The sequence below is a fragment of the Meles meles genome, chromosome 18, assembly GCF_922984935.1.
Source record: "Meles meles chromosome 18, mMelMel3.1 paternal haplotype, whole genome shotgun sequence".
Taxonomy (NCBI): Eukaryota; Metazoa; Chordata; class Mammalia; order Carnivora; family Mustelidae; genus Meles; species Meles meles.
Genome location: NC_060083.1, coordinates 41,286,213 through 41,303,119, shown reverse-complemented (window position 1 = coordinate 41,303,119; position 16,907 = coordinate 41,286,213). Strand labels below are relative to the sequence as shown.

General features: G+C 59.0%; 1 protein-coding gene across 12 annotated transcripts in view; it reads left to right on the top strand.

Moving 5' to 3' along the window:
* Nucleotides 1-15,086, top strand: part of SRCIN1 (SRC kinase signaling inhibitor 1) — a 67,424-nt gene extending 52,338 nt beyond the window's left edge. For 5 of the 12 annotated variants that reach the window (XM_045984866.1, XM_045984867.1, XM_045984865.1 and 2 more), the window contains 4 exons: nucleotides 577-731; nucleotides 993-1,145; nucleotides 1,720-1,842; nucleotides 4,157-5,638. In XM_045984866.1, coding sequence (XP_045840822.1) covers nucleotides 577-731; nucleotides 993-1,145; nucleotides 1,720-1,842; nucleotides 4,157-5,137 — 1,412 coding nt within the window. In that variant the 3' untranslated portion in view covers nucleotides 5,138-5,638. The other 7 variants (XM_045984870.1, XM_045984869.1, XM_045984871.1 and 4 more) reach the window with 5 other exon arrangements.
* The last annotated feature ends 1,821 nt before the right edge of the window (nucleotides 15,087-16,907 follow it).

The following is a 16,907-nucleotide window of genomic DNA, read 5'->3' as shown; positions in this document are numbered from 1 at the left end:
GTCATGGGGAGCCATGGGGGCTCTAAGGCAGACTAGTGTGGGGTTTGAGTGACTTTTCTGTAGGTTGCCCTGGAAATCGCACCTCCCCCCCAAGGAAACAGGGGCAAGGAGAGCCTGGTGGGAGGGGCAGACCCTCACAAGCGTAACCCCCCATTTCTTGCTGGAGAAGAGAGGAAGACAGGTGCGGAGCCACAGCTGAAGGGCAGGGGGGGATAGGGATGGATTCGGGCAGTGCTTCTCAAACGTGATGTGTGCGTGAAATCACCAAAGATCCTCAGAATGTGGATTCTGGTTCTGCAGCGGTGGGGAAGCCTGAGCTTCTGCATTTCTAACAAGCTCCCAGGTGCTGCTGGGGCTGCTGGTCAGCTCGTCCGTGGCCCGGTGGACCGCACTTTGAGTACACTAAGAGGGGTGCCCGGCCTGTGGGGAGGTGAGAGAGAAGGAGGAGGGGCCTGTGTCTTCTTCCTGAGTCTTCCCCTTCCCTCCTGCCTGGAGGAGGAAGCAGGGTTTCCCCCCTGGGTGCCCGGACTCCAAGATTAAGGGTCCCCTGACTCCCAACCCCTTGGCGGCCCACAGATGAGCTGACAGTGCCTCGGTACCGCACGGAGAAGCCCTCCAAGTCGCCCCCGCCGCCCCCGCCCCGCCGGAGCTTCCCCTCCTCCCACGGCCTCACCACCACCCGCACGGGAGAGGTGGTGGTCACCAGCAAGAAGGACTCAGCCTTCATCAAGGTACCGACCTCACCTGGAGCGGCGGGATACCCGAGGTGACCTGTGAAGACCCTCTGGGGCAGAAGGAAAGAAGGGGGCTGGCGGCCAAGGGCGACTCTGGCTCCAGCTTGGGGCTTGGGCTTCGCCACAAGAAGGGGCGGCCTGGCAGGGCCAACGAGGAGCTGGGGCAGGAAGTGGTCTGGCCCTGATGGGGCCCAGGAGGTGAGCTGGTGCTGGAGGGGGGCGGAGCCTTGGCTTGAACCTGCGGCCTGGGCCTTGCAGAAGGCGGAGTCCGAGGAGCTGGAGGTGCAGAAGCCCCAGGTGAAGCTGCGCCGAACCGTGTCCGAGGTGGCCCGCCCTGCCTCCACGCCGCCCATCATGGCCTCTGCCATCAAAGATGAGGACGATGAGGACCGCATCATCGCGGAGCTAGAGGTGGGTCAGGGGCTTGCCTGGTCCCCTAGTCCTCAGCCGGGCCCGTCCCTTTCTCTACCAACCTGACCCGGGAGAGGGTTGACGGGGGAGGGGGTGACTGGGCTCCTGCCGAGGGCTGGCCTGTACGGGACCTGTCCTTGCCTCAGTTTCTCTGCCACTGTAAAATGGGGGGAGGGGGTCTAAAGCCCCTCTCTGCAGGGCTGAGTGTTTTTTATTGCAGTCTCCGAGACTCCCACAATAGCCCTGAGACCTTCTAGGCTCTGGCACACCCATCCCTGAATGTTCTGAGAACAGAGTGCTTTAACAGCCTGATCCCCAAGTCCCTTGAGCCGCCTGCCCCGTGCTGTAAACCACCCATACTTAAGTGTTCTCAGCCCCCCTCCCCAAGGGGCTGGAGACCCTGACCACCTAGGCCTTCGGAGGAGGAGACAAGACGGAGGGGAGAGTGGCCAGTGAGCACGGTGAGGGGCCAAGGAGTAAGGCCGCGCAGTCCCTCCCTGCGGGGCCATAGGCCAGCAGCCCTGTCTTCCCTGTGCCCCCTTCTCCAAACCTGCCCCCACCTTCTGCTCCCCAGGTGTTTGAGAGAAGTTCAGTGTCTTCCCTCCCCCCCACGCCCCGCCGCCAGCCGATCCCCACCTTGCTGGCACCCCAGGACCTGGGGCCCCCTGGGGGCTCAGCCCAGGGCCCCACATGGAAGGTAACGGGCTGCCTCTCACCTCTCACGGCTCTCTTCTGCCTGTGCCTCCACACCTTTCCTCTCCTCACCTCTCATGCTAACCCGCTAACACGCCGGTCACCTCCCCGAGTCCCGCCACCGCCACAGCCTCCCCTGCCTGGACTCACCCCTCCCCAGCTCCAAGGACAGACGCAGAACTTTCCTGCCCTCTCCACAGCTCTAGCAGTCTGATACCCGACAGCGCCCCCCCGACCCCCCACCCCACCAGCCCTGGCTGCATTTTTCTTACAGGCTCGATTCTGAGTTGGGTATTTTGTTCCAAGCTGCAGCCAGAGTTTAGGTCTGACCCAGAGCCTGGGTTTTGTCTTGGTCCAAAACTGGTGCTTAGATCGCTACATGACTTTAGGTCCAACTCAAAAATCTGACTTCGTCCCGAGCCCCTGTCTAGTCCCTGCTCTCCCCAACGCCCTCCTCCACCCCCAGGGCCTGGTGGGGCTCTCCCACTAGAGCGTATGCCTTGCGCTGGGGGCCAGGACACCCCAAAGTCTCATTTACAGCCCTCCTCTCTCCCACGGCCCCAGTGGTCAGGGAACTTGGAGTAGGAGAAAGTCATGCCCTTCCTTGGCTGCTGGTTCTGTCTTTCAGGGTTGGGAAGTTCTTCCTTCTCTCTAACTTCAGTCCTTGCTGCTGCCCTGCTGCCCTTTTTTTCTCCTTATCTTTTCCTGGGAATGTTGGGGTGGACCTGCCGTCTGCACCCCGAGGGGACCGCACTCAGGGAGGGGGACCTGAGGGAGGTGGTCTGGGAGTCGCTCCCTCTTCGCAGGCAGAGGTTGGGACAGGAGAGCCTCTGCTCTGAGGAGGGCAGCCTCCCCCACACACGTGCTCACCACCTTGGCTGGTTCTCTTTAGCCCACGGGCTCTGTGCGGGCCGCCCCCTCATTTCTGGTCTGGCTTGAGGCTTGTGGTGCTCTGACTCCTTGGCCGGGGGAGCAGATAGGTGGGCAACACCGTCTGCTGGTCGAAGGATGGGCGTAGAGCAGTCCGAGGAGCCATCTGGGGATGAGCAGTGTGCAAGGGGTGCCCCCTGGACTGACCGTGCCCTTGGCAGTTTGGCCCACTGCACCGAGCCCCTGCCTCTCTCTGGCCTCTGGGAGCCAGTCCTGAAGGGGTCCAGTGGGCAGAGCCCCTCTGCCGGCCTTTCGGGTCAGCTTTCCCTCTACATCCTGAGATGCCATCGGGCCGTGGAGCCGGGCAGGCGTGGGTCGCCTCTCTGCTTTCCTAGTCTGCACCCTCCACCTCCATCCAGGTAAGCAGGTGGCAAGGGCTGGGTGGGGTGCCTTGGGACGGGGGGCTGGAGGTCCTGCTGCCCCCCCCCCCCGAATATCCCTTCATGGCTCCTTTTAGTGGAAAGAGCACTGGGCTTGGAGTCAGACTGCCTGGGTTCAAATCCTGGCTCTGCCACTAGCTAGTTGTGGGTAAGTGACCTTGGGAGAATCACGTGATGCCCACCCTTGATTTCCCCATCTGTCAAGTGGGGACTATAGGAGCACTTGCCGTGTCGTGGGTTATAGTAAGGACTCAAGATGAAGACAGAGATGATGGTGCCTGGCGCAGGGCTCTGCTGGTCTGAATGAGACCAGAATTCACTCGAGTTGGGGGGTAGTGAGTGGTCCCCCACCTCCCCAAAGCCGGAGCAGGGGTTGCTCACACAGAAGCCGTCCTCTAGCTTTGCACAGTGTGTGTGCAGCCGAGGTATATGAGCCCTGCCCCTTGTGGCTGTGAAGTCCTTGGGAAAGCTCCCGAAGTAGGGGGCGAGGGGCCCAGATCTCTCTGGCCTGAGAAGAGCACAACAGCCCCAGCCTCTGAGGCCAGAGGCCACTCAGGTCCATTTGACGAAGAGCTAATATCGGCCGCGTGCCCACAATGGGCCAGGCGCTGTTCTAAGCCCACGCGCACGTGAGTGCACTGCGCTCTCCACCAGCGCCATGCTGTTGTTGCCTCCTTGCACAGGGGGCCAGACTCCTGGCAGCGCCCATGGGCCTGCTCCCAGAGTTTAACACGGGCAGTGAGAGGCAGACCCGTGTCTGTGCTTCTGGGGAAACCGGCGTCTCTGCCAGAAAGTGGAGGCCCGGTGTGTGGGGTAGGAAGAGCCCTGAGTTCTAGTCCCAGCATTGTCTCTGATTTGCTGAGTAAACTCAGTCACTGCCCTCCCCTGCCTCGGTTTCTCCATCGGTGCAGGAAGGGGCTGGGCTCACCCGCGTCTAACTTCCCCTCCCACCTCAGGGCTTTTGGTCTGCAGGAATCGGACTCTCCCTCATTTCTCTTCTCCCCGCAGGCTGCCCCAAGCCCCAGGGCCTTTTGTGTCCCCCGGATCATCTTGACAGAGTGTACCCCCAACACTCCCTCCCCACCAGAAGCCAGGCCTGAGGAAGCTGGTCCCAGGATAACTCCCACCCCCCGCCCCCGGACCCTGGCTGGCAGCGGGAGAGGCTGCGATGGTGCCCGGGCCCTGCCAGAGGTTGTGACCAAGGCTTCCCGGCCCAGGAGCCCCTTGGCACCTGAGAAGGAAGGGACAGCTCTGAAGAGATGGGCGATAGAGAGCTGCAGCCCAGTGGAAGGAGGAGATGGGCCCCCCTGCCGTTGGGGACCAGCCCTTGATGGGACTCAGGAGCTCTCTACTGCTGACACCCAGCCCAAGAAGACCCCCGAGGACACCAGACAGGATGCCCAAGCCGGCAGTGGGGAGCCCAGGGGCCAGCCTGCTGCAGGTCTAGGCTCCACAGTGAGAGGCCCCCCCACCCAGCGGATGGACAGCCTGGAGGAGACTCTCCGGGAGCTAGAAGCCGCCCTGAGCCAGATGGGCACTGCCCTCGCCGTGGGGCCCCCCGGCAGCCCCCCACCCCTGCCACCCGGTCCCCAGGTGGCTGCCTCCTCCCCTAGCCTCTCCTCCTGCCTTCATGCTCTGATCTCTTGGTCCTCGGAGCTGGAGGGAGTGGGGGGCTGCAGGAGCATCACGCCAGCCCCCTCCTCCCACTGGCCTTTTCTCAGTTCCCGCCAGCCTCCTGGGAGCCCTGCGCCGGGTGGGATTTGCAGGCAGAGCCCCGGGAGGCTGGGAAGCCGGCCTACCCAGGGATCAGCCCAAGCAACCCTGGCAGGAACCAGGTCCTCTCCCCTCTGCTCTGTATCTATAAACCAACAAATAAAGTTCTCTCCTCCTTTTCCATCCCTGCGCTCCCTTCCCCTCTCCTGTCTGACTCTCTGTGCCTCTGTTGTTTCTCTGTCTGCGCCTCTGAACCCCCAGCGTTGTCCTGGGTAGGGTGGTACCTGGGATGGTTCAGAGGAGCTGGACTTGTCCATCTCTAGGGAGACTTCCCCACCCCCCCATCCTCCCATTCAGAGGAAGATGTGGGTCCCACTCCGTCTGCCATCACAGAGATCTTCCCTCAAATCGCAGGCTTGCTCTGGGACACCCAGAAAAGGGTCCCTTGCCAGGAGGAGGGGTGATGGCAGTGACTCTCACTTCAGAAGTGGCTCCCTCAGGAGGGCGCCTGCTGCCCTGGGCTGCTCAAGGAAACCACCACAGAGCTCTGGCTGGGGAGCTGCTGGGAACGTGGCTGGGGGGCCCCTGCCCCCTCTGCATGGAGGCCTGAACCCTGGCCTCGGAGAGTGGACCTGCGTCCTGGCCAGGGATATGGAGGCAGGAGGTCTGAGGGTCTCCAGGTCTCAAAGGGCCCACCCGGGCGGTCCAAGCCCCAGATACCCCCACCCAGGGCCTAGGATTCCTGTGTGATCCCACGTCCAACCCCCACCCTGTTCCTCTTCCTGCAGAGCGGTGGTGGCAGCGTGCCGCCCATGAAGGTGGTGACTCCGGGGGCCTCTCGGCTGAAGGCAGTGCAGGGCCAGTCGGGCAGCCCGGACAAGGGCAAGCACGGCAAGCAGAGGGCGGAGTACATGAGGATCCAGGCTCAGCAGCAGGTAGGCGTGGCCCCGTGGGGGGGGGCGGGGCTCGGCCCCTCCTGGCCTCTCCCCTTACCCCTCCCTTCCCCGTGTGCTCGGGTTGTGTGGGTTGTGTGGGCCGTGTGCCGGGCCGCTCCTGTGGGCACTCCTGTGGCCACCCCCCTGCCAGCCGCCCAGAGACCTCCTCCCTGCCAGGACGGCCTTGCTGGTCCCCTGAGCCATCTCTTCCCTCCTCCTGCTAACCCTCAGCGCCCTGCATCTCGTTTAGAATATATATTTTTAGTCAGGCCACTCCCCTTTCGGGAGACCCTCTGGTGGCGGAGAAGGCCCTCTCCCCAGCCGCTCCTGGAGGAAGGGGAGCCAGCAGACTGGTCCCGCCCTGGCCTGGGGTGCGGGAGGGGGCTTCGATGTCCCTTTGTCTTCCTGCCTCTGCTCTGCTTCCTCTCCCTGCTCTCAAGTCCCTGACACGGGGTGGAAGGGGGGGTGGGGGGGTGAGGGCACCCCACTATAATCAGGCCCCCCTCTAGGCTCTCAGGCTATCTCCCACCTGAGGGAGAAACCAATTTTGCATCTGCTTTTCAGTGTTTGGGCTTTGGTGGCTTCCACTGATCCCAATGGGGAGAGGGAGAAGTACCATGGCCCCCCGGTGGGGAGGCAGGGGTGCTGTGCCCTCTGTCAGATATGGTCAGCCGGCTTGGGGCCAGTGTGGAATAGACAACCCCACCCTTGAGTGTTTCTGTCCTGTGATCCACTGTGTGGCCTGGTCAGAAGGTCCGGGGTGGTCCCTGGGCCTAGATATCAAGAGAGAACTTTGTGCCCTGGTTTGGTTCAGTAAGTGTTTCTGAGCAGCTCCTAAGAGCCAGGCCTGTTGTGGGTGCTGCGGTGGGAGTGGGCGCTGAGAAATGTCCAGATGCTGTGACCTGAAGAAGGTTCTAGGCTCCGAGGCAGGAGATTAGAGATGGTAAGTCAGGCTCCCTTCTTTACAGATGAGGGGACCACTCAGAGAAGGAAAGGGGCTTTCCGAGGGCACACAGCAAGGCGGCATCAGAGCCAGGACAGGACCGGGGAATCACAAAGCCCTTCCCACCCCATGTGACAGCCCTGGGCTGCTGGTTCCCTGGAGGGACCACTGGAGGCAGGCCATCCTGGCCCCACCCACCCCTGACCAGCTCGGCTCCCCAGCTCCCTGCTGGCCCACCATCTTCCTCGTGGGGCCCCAGACACACTGTGCAAATCGCACCCCCAGCTCCTCATCCTGCCTCCACAGTGCCTGAGTTCCCCTCGTCCTGTGTCCGTCCTTCGTGTCCAGAACCGCAGCTGCTGCGCGCGGGGTGCTCCCTGAGCCAGACCGTCTCCCGTTTCCCGCTCACCACACCGCTCTGAGGAAGGTCCTTCTGATCCCCACGCAGTAGAGGGGAAACTGAGGCTTTACCTATGGTCATGCAGCAGGATTGGCGTCCAGACTACCTGATCCCCCCGCAACACACACACACCCTGCCTTCAGCCTCCCCAGCTGAAGCTGCTCTGGCATCTCTCCCCCCGACTCCCCAGCCTGGGGCACCCAGAGCCTCTCTCCGGCTCTTCTGTCACGTCTGTGGCCTCCATGCCCTCCCCTCCATTCAGTTCCCAGCCCACTCGGCTTTCCCTCCTCCCTCCCGGTATCGGGCTAGTCCTCCCCGCCCCCAGCAGCCGCCCTCCCACACACACTTGCACACACACATGCTCACAGGGGTGCTGTGTAGGCCCCCCATTCCTCTCCTCCGTGGCCAGCCCTCACCCTGACCCCCCTGACTCCCGCTGGGTGTCTGTCCTCTGCACGCCTCCTCGCCTCGCTGGGCCCGGCTCCCTCTTGGGCCTCTTTGCTTTTCATACCACACACTCCTCTCCTGGGGCACCAGGTGCCATCTGTCCCTGCCCGGGGCTCTGTTCTGAGTGCAAGACTGCCCCTGAGAAAATGTCACCCACCCGCCCGGGGCATCCTCCCACACTGGGGAGTCTCCCTCACCACCTACTGTAGGCGCTCAGCTGTCTCCCCCCCAGGGCCACAGGCCTGTCCTTGCCTCTCGCTTTCCCATTCTGTTAGCCTTTCATTACCAAGCACCTTCTCCCTAACAAAGTAATAGATGTTCCCCATGGACATTTCTTAAAGATGCCGGGATAAAAATCATCCTATGCCTCATTACCTAAATGCATGTCCTTCTAGGGTCTCCCTGTCACTTCTGTCACCTCTAACGTATTTTCCCAGACCTGCGGGCTGGGGACAGGTGTGTGTAAATTGCAGATTTTGATGATGTCATTCCCCCAACTTCGAACCCAGGCCCACTGCTCCCTGCCAGCTGAGAAAATCAGAAATCCTTCCCCTGCTGCCCAGGGCACTTCTGTGACCAACCTGGGTTCCTTCATCCTGGTTCGCCTGGTGCCCCACACTCTCAGTTTGCTCCAGCCACTCTGGGTCACCTGGCCCTCTGTCCTCCGGGTCTGGACCGCGCTCCCTATTAGCTCAGGCTGTGAACTTGGCCAAAGTCGCCTGCCTTCTGCTGGCTCTTCCCTCATCTATAAAATGGAGACAAAAATGCAGCAGCAGGTTTCTGAAGTCACATCATACCAGGTGTGGGAAGGAACTGGGAAAGCCCCCAAGGGCCTTAGGAAGGACAGTCCTTGTCATTGTCCGTTTGTACACTTCTCAGAGCTGAGGGCTGGGCAGAGGCCGTTCTCTCACCACGGGGTTCTAACACTTGGGGCTCACAGCTGCCTTTGACCAGGACGAGGAGAAGGAGAATAAAAGTGCCAGGACCAGAGACACCGAAATGGGGGTGTTGGGATGGCGGTGAGTTCTGAGATGCGGCTGCAACAGTGCTGTGTACTACAGACACATCAGGGGAAACCATTGAGAAAGCCCATGGAGGTCATGCTTGAGATCCAGGGGAAGGATGGTGGCCAGATTCCCAGGAGGGGCCAGCATCCGGGCCTGCAGATGGGAAACCATGGACCCCTCCTCTTCTACTGTGGCTAGCAAACCTGTTGCACCCCTGGGGCATTTCCTCAGAGGGTCCTGCTGTCCCGTCATCCTGCCCACCCCCCTGCATGGCTGCCTTCACTCCCCTGGGGGGGTCCCAGGCCCACAGATCGGGTCACGAGCAGGAGAACCTTTCCCAGAAATCCCTAACACCTTCCCTGTCTTCCCATTGCCCGTTCCTGAATCGGTCACTGGCAAGGAGAACAGAATTGCTTGAATTGGGTGAATTGCTCAGGACCTACCTGCCTGGGGCTGGGGAAAGGCTGACCTCTCCTGACAGACCAGGGCTTAATTCGGGCAGGATTTCATCCGGAAGGAGGGCTTGCGGGCAGCGGAGGAAGCGGCACTGGGAATGGCCTGGAACGGGCGCCGGCAGGGTCTGCCTCAACAAGGTGACCTGTCCCTGTGCGGAGATCTGTGTCACAGCGTGGAGGGGCGCCGAGCCCCTACCAGACGCTGACCTGCAGGAAGGGTAGGGGTGCGGGGCTCAGCGGGCTAGGTCCCGCGAACCTTCCCCTGGAAGATGTAGTTGGGAGTGACGGGACAGGGCTGGTGGATGAGGTGAAGTGACGGCAGCTGTGTTGCCAGAGAACCTCCGCAGCCCCGGACAGGGCACGGGGTGTGACGAGCATGTGCTCCCTCGGCTTCCGGAGCGGTGCCTTACGTGTCACCGCGGCCAGTCTCCCAGGAGGGAAGGCAGCTGAGAGGGCAAACAGGTGCTCGCAGAGCAGTCCCAAGCCGTCTGGGTCTCCGTGAAGGAGCAGAGGTGGGTGTCCACACAGGCCACTGACCACTGCCGCGGCTCCTGCAGAAAGGCCTTGCGCTGGCTGGGGGAGAAAGGGGCCATCGCCTCGGTGAGGTCGTGTCACCCGAGCGAATGCAGGAGTCAGGTGGCAGCACAGGCTGGAAGGCAGGCGTTCCAAAGACCAAAGCTCAGAATAGACCAGGCCTCTTGACAAAAGCTAAAAGGGAGGAAGAGAAAAAGCTTTTAACTAGAGAGATGGGTCGGGAACAAAGAAGAAGACGGCCAGGAGGGAATCAGCAGCCAGCTTGGCTTGGGACGCTGTGAGATGTGAGGAGGCAAGCAGAGGGCTCTCTGCCCGTCTTTGGGATCAAGAACTCTGAATGGGAAAGGCTGGGAGAGGAGGGGCAGGCCGGGAGCCCAGGGCTAGTGACCAGGAGTGGGAGTAAGAAGGCGTGAGGCTGTCTCTGGGTCCCGGTACTGGACCCCCCCCCCCCCCGAGACCAGGAGGCAGGCCTGGCACAGGCCCGTTGGGCAAAGGACCCAGTGAATCCTAGGATCTTTTGGCTGTGGCCCTGGAGCCTCTGTGAGTCTAAATGAACAGCTACAGGAAAGGGGAAGGGTTAGAAGACCCAAATGGGGAAATTCTTGCCTTAATTTTCATAAAGGGAAAAGGTAGACTGCGCTGCAGGCGTGAGGAGCGCAACCCCATGAATTACTGTCTGCGTGGAAGACGGCATGGGGGCCATCAACGCAAGGGCGAGTTCATGGTCAGCCGGTCAGGCTGCCTGAGGTCTCCTTGTTGCCCTCGCCGGCTGCTGGAGAAGGCACCACATGCCTTCCCCACTGTGACAGAGCCCACCCAGCAGCGGGGGGCTAACTGGGTGGTGGGATGTGGGGCCACCCTGCCCAGACCGTAGCTGCTGCGGGAGGTGGTGGGATGGGCGGCTGCGCCGTTTCCAGCCCTCCCCCATCCTTCCTTCCTTTTTTTTATCAAGACCCATCCCTTGGTTATCCCACTAGTAGCTATGCGAGGTGGGGAGGGGAGGAGGGGGGACAGTGAATAGGACAGAGAGAAACCCCATCTGTGTAGCCCCATCCCAGTGGCACTCAAAGTGAAGTGTGCAGCAGGGTCACCTAGGGTGCCTGCCCGAAATGCAGATTCCGGAGCCTGAGCCAGAGAGAGATTCGGAAGCAGGGCCCTGGAATCTGCATTTGTGTTGTCCCCTCCTCTCAAGGTGATGCGGGTGGCTCTGGACCCATGGAGACTTCCAGAACCCGTCTAGCCACAGAGAGTCAGCCAGGGGTGGGAGGAGGCGAGGCTTAATTTCTCACTAGCAGAGCTGCCGGGAGAGGGCGGGGCGCATCATGAAGGAGTCACCTCCCTCATTACCCACCATTACCCACGACCCACAAGGAGCAGCTGGAAGCTGGGAGGACCCTTGTAGGGGATGCAGCCGGGCTTCCTGCCTTGGGCCAGAGGCTGGATGCAGTGAGTGCCTTTTCCTCCAGCTTGGGGGTGGAATGGGTTGGGGGGTTCTTTAGAGAAGTGCTCTCTGGGAGCACCAACTGGCCCCACATTGTCCCCATAAGACCTCCTGCTTGGGATCAGCCTCCTGTAGAGGTCAGAAGAGGCCCTGGCTGGGCTTCTGGCCAGTTGAGACTAAGAATGCACCTGTTCCCAGCTGGGACCACTCTCCGCCCTGCACCCCTGAGGCAGCTAACCTCTCACTTCTTCCTCCCTCGTCCTCCCCACTCCCATCTCCCTGTCCACCTTTCCTGGGTGTGGCCTTCCCTGTGCTTCTCTGGTCTCTCTCCTTCACCTGCTCTCTTTCCTGTCAGTAAGCCCTGTCCCTAAGCCTCTGGGTCCAACCCTATACCCTCCCCCCACCCCATTCTGCACCCCCCCCCACTGTGGCCTCCTCCTCCCCATCTCAGGGGATCCCTCTATCCAGATGCCCCTGTGGCTTCTTCCTTTTGCAGTTAATTTTCTCTTGGGTTTGTGGAGGTTTTTCGTTTTTTTAAAACTTTAGCCAGGGGCCAGCATGAAGGATCTCCCAGCCTCTCTCTGACCCCTGACCCCTGTTTTTGTTCCAGGCCACTAAACCATCTAAAGAGATGAGCGGGTCAAATGAGACCTCAAGCCCAGTCTCAGAAAAGCCCTCGGCTTCCAGAACCTCTATCCCTGTATTGACTTCCTTTGGGGCGAGGAATTCTTCCATCTCCTTCTAGAAGCCCCCTCCCACCTCCACCTCAGCCTGTCCCCCCCTCCTCACCCCTGCCATTTCTCTCCCTGCCCTTCTTCCCTTCATCTCTACCCTACCCCTGCCCTATTCTCTGGGTCCTCTGAAGGGTTTGCCACAGGTGTGGCCCTCCTCAGCTCTCTACACCCATCTCTTGTTGGTGTTTTTGGTTTTTTTTAAATGATTCACTTTTAATTATCTTTTTTTTTTTAAAGCAAAACAGTAAAACTAAAAACCAAAACACACCACGTTCCCTTGATTTCCTGTTCCAAAATGGCCCATCTCCTGTCATCCTCCTTCCCTTTTCTCTTCACCCACGCTTCCTCCCACATCCATCCTAAGGCCCCTGAACCCTAAGGTCCTTTCCTGAGAACACTCCAAACAAACTCTGAGCCACGGAGACTTGGAGCGGTGGGACACCCCCTCCCCTTCCTCGGAAACCTTCCTGGAGGAAACTCTGGACGTTGGAGCAACCTCACTATCGGCCTGGCAGGGAGACTCTGGGCCTGGAGTGGCCCAGCCTCGCCGTGACTGAACTCTGTTGCTCTGCTCCCTGCTGCTCATGCCTCTGTGGGCCTGGAGTCAAGATGGATGGGCTGCGGAAGGAGGCCAGGGTTTGGGGCGGTACGGCGGGGGGCAGGCGTGAGGCCTTTGAATCTGTGTGTCCTGGAAAGGAGTTGGCTTCCTGGGACTCCCTTCTTGTGGTGAGGAGCCGCCTGGCCTGTGCCGAGCGAGGAGCAGGCCCTTCTGGACGGTGGGTTGTGGGCAGCAGCAGGTTGAGTGGCCAGCCTGACCCTGGGGTCACTGCCCTAGAAGAGGGCAGCCCCGAGGAGGGCTATTTGGTACTTTGGGTTTCCTAATTTAGCACTTTAAATGACATTAACTTATTTAATGGGGGAAGGGTGGGCAAGAATGAAGGGCCTAGAAAACTAGATTTGGGGGCCTGGAGGGTGGGAAGGGTCTGGTGGTGAGGGAAGTGGGGGGGGGGATAGAGAGGGGCTGATGGGGGGGCAGTGAGGGCAGCTCTGACTCAAAGGTCAAGCAACTTGACCTTTAACCATCCTCTTTGAGATTTGAGGGTTTTCAGGTAAGGGGGTGAGATGAATTTTAAATGGGGAACTGGTGACCCCAGGTGAGATCCCTGAGGGTCCCTGAGGCCTGACCAGGCAGCCAGCGACCCTAGACCTGGCCTGTGGAAGACCACCTTGCAGAGGCTGAGCCAACAAGACTTTTGAGAAGGTCCTGAGAAGGGGATGAAGAACAAATTTTGATTCCCAACCCCAGGCCTCCCAGAGGGCACAGTGAGGGGCCGGCAGGTGGGGAGGGGGGTTATGTGGCTGGGGGATGAGGAGGCAGATAGAGCAGGGCCCCTGGGGAGCAGGATTCCTATTTGGAGCACAAAACTGGGTAAGCACAGGGGAGGGCTGGGGAGTAATCTCCCTGCGAAAGCACAGAAAGAAGGAGCCATTGAAGGGGCAGAACCTTCTAGTCCCTGGGGCCTGGCTGGAAGGTCAGTGTTTGGGGACAGCCTGGGGAGCCATTGAGGGCTGGGGAGGGAAGGGAGACTGGGGTTGTGTTTCTTCATTTTCTTTTTGTTTTGTTTCGTTTTTGTTGGTTCATCCTTGTTTTCTAGCTTTGGATCATTTTTGTACAAAGGCAAGCAGGCCTTTTTGAAAAATAACAAAAGAGGAAAAAAAATCCCTCCTGGAAAAAAAAAAAAAACCCTTGGAAAATAGGAAAAAAAAAAAAAAAAGGACCTCATCAATGATGCAATTACTTTTAATTGCAGGCAACTCTTTACATTTAAGTGAAGTGTCTTAACATTTTATATTGTTTTAAAAATATATTTACATATTATATATATATATAATATACGTAATATAAATATATATAAATATTTAAAAAAGAAAAAAAAAAGAAAAAGAAAACCGCGGCGCTCCCTCCCTGGCCGCTGTTTTGGCGGGGGAGGGGGGCTGGAGGATGGGCACATCGGCCTGGCTTCCGTGGTCCAGTGAAATGGTTTGGTTTGATTTGGCTGTATAGAGACCCCCTGACTGGGAGGGGCAGGGGGAGTGGTGCCCCCTCCTCCCTCCACTCCATTACTCTTTGCTTGCTACTTTTCGCTTGCCCCGACCCGGAGCCCCTGTGACCTGAATGTGTGCCCCACCGTCTTTGTCCTGAGTTAATGTCCCTTTGTGGGGTGAGGAGGAGGTGTCCGTCCACGAGGGGCAGACGGAGGGAGCCGTGGGCCCCACTCCACCGGCTCACGGAGCGCCCAGTGGGATTTGCATCTTTCTTTCCCTTTGGTTTCTGCCCATTTCTGGGCTGAGAGGCGTTTGTGTGCAGTCGAGCGCAGCCTGTGTGCGTGTGTGTGCGCGAGCGCGCGCCGGCCCAGGTTCACTTGCCCGTGCGCACAGCGAAGCGTGTGTGTGCACAGGTGTGACCTAAGACACGTGTGTGCGGGGAGGCGAGCGCACTCGGTGCATGTTCCCTGATGGGGCTTCAGCACGCGCCCACCTGCATGTTGGTGCATGAGAAGGTGTGTAGTGTATGTGTGTGTGTGTGTGTGCGCGCGCGCAGACGTGCGTGGCTGAGCGTGGCTTGTATGCGTGCGGGCCACATATGCGCCGACAGAGGACTGTACGTGGAGGTGCATGCGATCTGTGTGTGTGGGCGTGTGCGTGTGCACAGTTGTGTAGACCCAGGCGTGTGGGAGTGCCTGCGTGTGTGTTCCATCGACCCTGCACCCCTCGCTTTGGCGCCCCTCCCGAGCCCCCGGCCCTCCCAAAGCCCGCGGCACGTCACTGCCCCCCCCCCCCCACCAGCTGCATGCGCCTCGCTGCTCCGTCCATCAGTGTGTGCTTGACCAAGAGAAAACTAAGACGTCGGGGGGATCCCTGTACCTGGTCCCCCCGCCCCTGCCCACTGTGCTGTGTTACTCGCATGGGGGGTTCCTCTCCCGCCCCTTCCACAATATGCTGTTTCCCCAGGAGCCTCCGGGCCCAAGGCTCTGAGAGGGGGCCCAGGTGGGGCCCTCCAGGGGCTGAGCCCCGCCTCCGCACCCCGCCCCGTCCACCCCGTAGGGCCTGTGTTGGTGTAGCAGTGATGGCTTCTGTGGATATTCTGTGACCTCTGTCAGTGTAACTTGACAATTTCTAAATGGAAAAGGGTTGCTGTGTTTTCTGTCTCTCTTTTTTAATGTCCTTTTTCTTCTCACTTCTCCGCTCTCTTTCCTTTCCAGTTTTTCTAGCCGAGTGTTTGGGGCTTAAATAAAACTTGTTTCTTTTTCCTCTCCTGGATCTCCTTTCTACAGGCTCCTGTCTCATTATTTCTCACCAGCACCCTGGAAGGGGCAAGGAGGGATGGGGCGGAGATGCGAATCTCAGGCTTGTAACCGACCGGCAGCTTTCGGGGCAGGTCCTGAGAGAGGAGGGGTGGGAACAGGAGCCCCTCTGGCTGCTGCTGCTCCAAGGACCTAAGAGAAGCCACATCATTCAGGACCCTGGAGAGGAACACCACTAACTGTGGGATGCCAGCTCCCCGCCATGCCCTCCCCCCACCCCCAGTGGCCGCTGGCATCAGTGAGGTAGCTGCCAGCGTTGCTCACAGGTCCAGTGTCCTACAATTACTAAGATGCAGAGTCAGGACTTGAATCCAGCTATGCCTGGACCCAAACCCAGTGCTTTAACCCCTAGAACAAAGGAGAGTCTGATTACCTACCTGGGTTGGGTCTTGGCTTCTGGTGGGATGACCCTTCATGATGTCACCCATTCTTTCAAGAGTAGCAGCTTTCAAATTAAAAAAAAAAAATTCACACACGGGCGCTTGGGTGGCTCAGTGGGTTAAGCCTCTGCCTTCGGCTCAGGTCATGATCTGAGGATCTTGGGATTGAGACCCGCATCGGGCTCTCTGCTCAGCAGGGAGCCTGCTTCCCCCGCCTCTCTACCTACTTGTGATCTCTGTCAAATAAATAAAGTCTTAAAAAAAAAAATTCACACACACAGAAATGTAAGAAATACACATTTAGTGAAAGGGCACTTACTATATACAATGTTCTCTACTATTTCCTGCTGAATTCTAAACACTTTGGTCACAACCCACTAAATTGACTTCTTGACCTTCTAATGTGTCAAAACCCACAGTCTGAAAATGCTTGTCCACAGATGTAGTTTCAGTCCCAATCATGCTGCATTTCTGCTTTCTCCTTCTCAAAGGCCTGCCAGCCTCTCTCACCCCATGGTGTCCTCTGAAATTGGAAGACTCCTGACAGGAGATTTACCCTTGATTCTGGTTGGGTGGCGGTCCCGGACCCTGACCCTCTCGCCAGCAAGCTGCCTGAACCCTTCCAGGTCACCACATCAGAGTCCCATCTGTCCCACCGTTAAGTAGACCAGATGTCACGATGGTGTTTTCCAGGAATTCTGAAGGTTATGCCACTGTTTGAGCATATTTTAAGGGTTCTTGAGGCTGCCCTTCGAAGCATTCTCCGGCTTGACTGTGGCCTGGGGTATTCTTGGGTTTCCTGTCCCTCCTCCAGCGAACACCAGACCTTCTGTCCCATGAGGTAAAGACACTGTCCTAGAGCAACACTATTCCAGAACTCACAGAAGCCCCCGTCACTGTCTTCCCCTAAGGGCCAGTAGCCTCTTTGGAAACAAAGGTTGAGGACCGCTCACTGAGTGGGAGGAATGGGAACTCCATGGGCAGCCCAACCCCCCTCCCCCCTGAGGAGCCCTTCAGACCCTCCAACAGCCAGACTTCATCCCTTATGTCCTTTTAAAAAGGTGGGCAGGTCTTGCCTTGTCTCTTGCATCCTATTCCCAGAAAGCTGGGAAAGTGGCCAAAACCCCCTTCATCTCCTAGAATCACCCCATTCACTGACAGTTCAAGATCAAGTAACAAATGGGACGATCAAGTGCATGCCAGGAATCACGCCAGGCCCTTGGCACACCCTTCAAATGCCGACCGACTGTCTGCTTGCCGACAAAATGTCTGCTTGATCTCCCTGGGCCCGAGTCTTAGCATTTTTGGGGTTAACCCAACACATGACACAGATACCTCAGCAGAATCATGACCAACAGCAAACAGCACCCAGGGAAGCAGCCTGTGATAGTCATGCGGACCACTC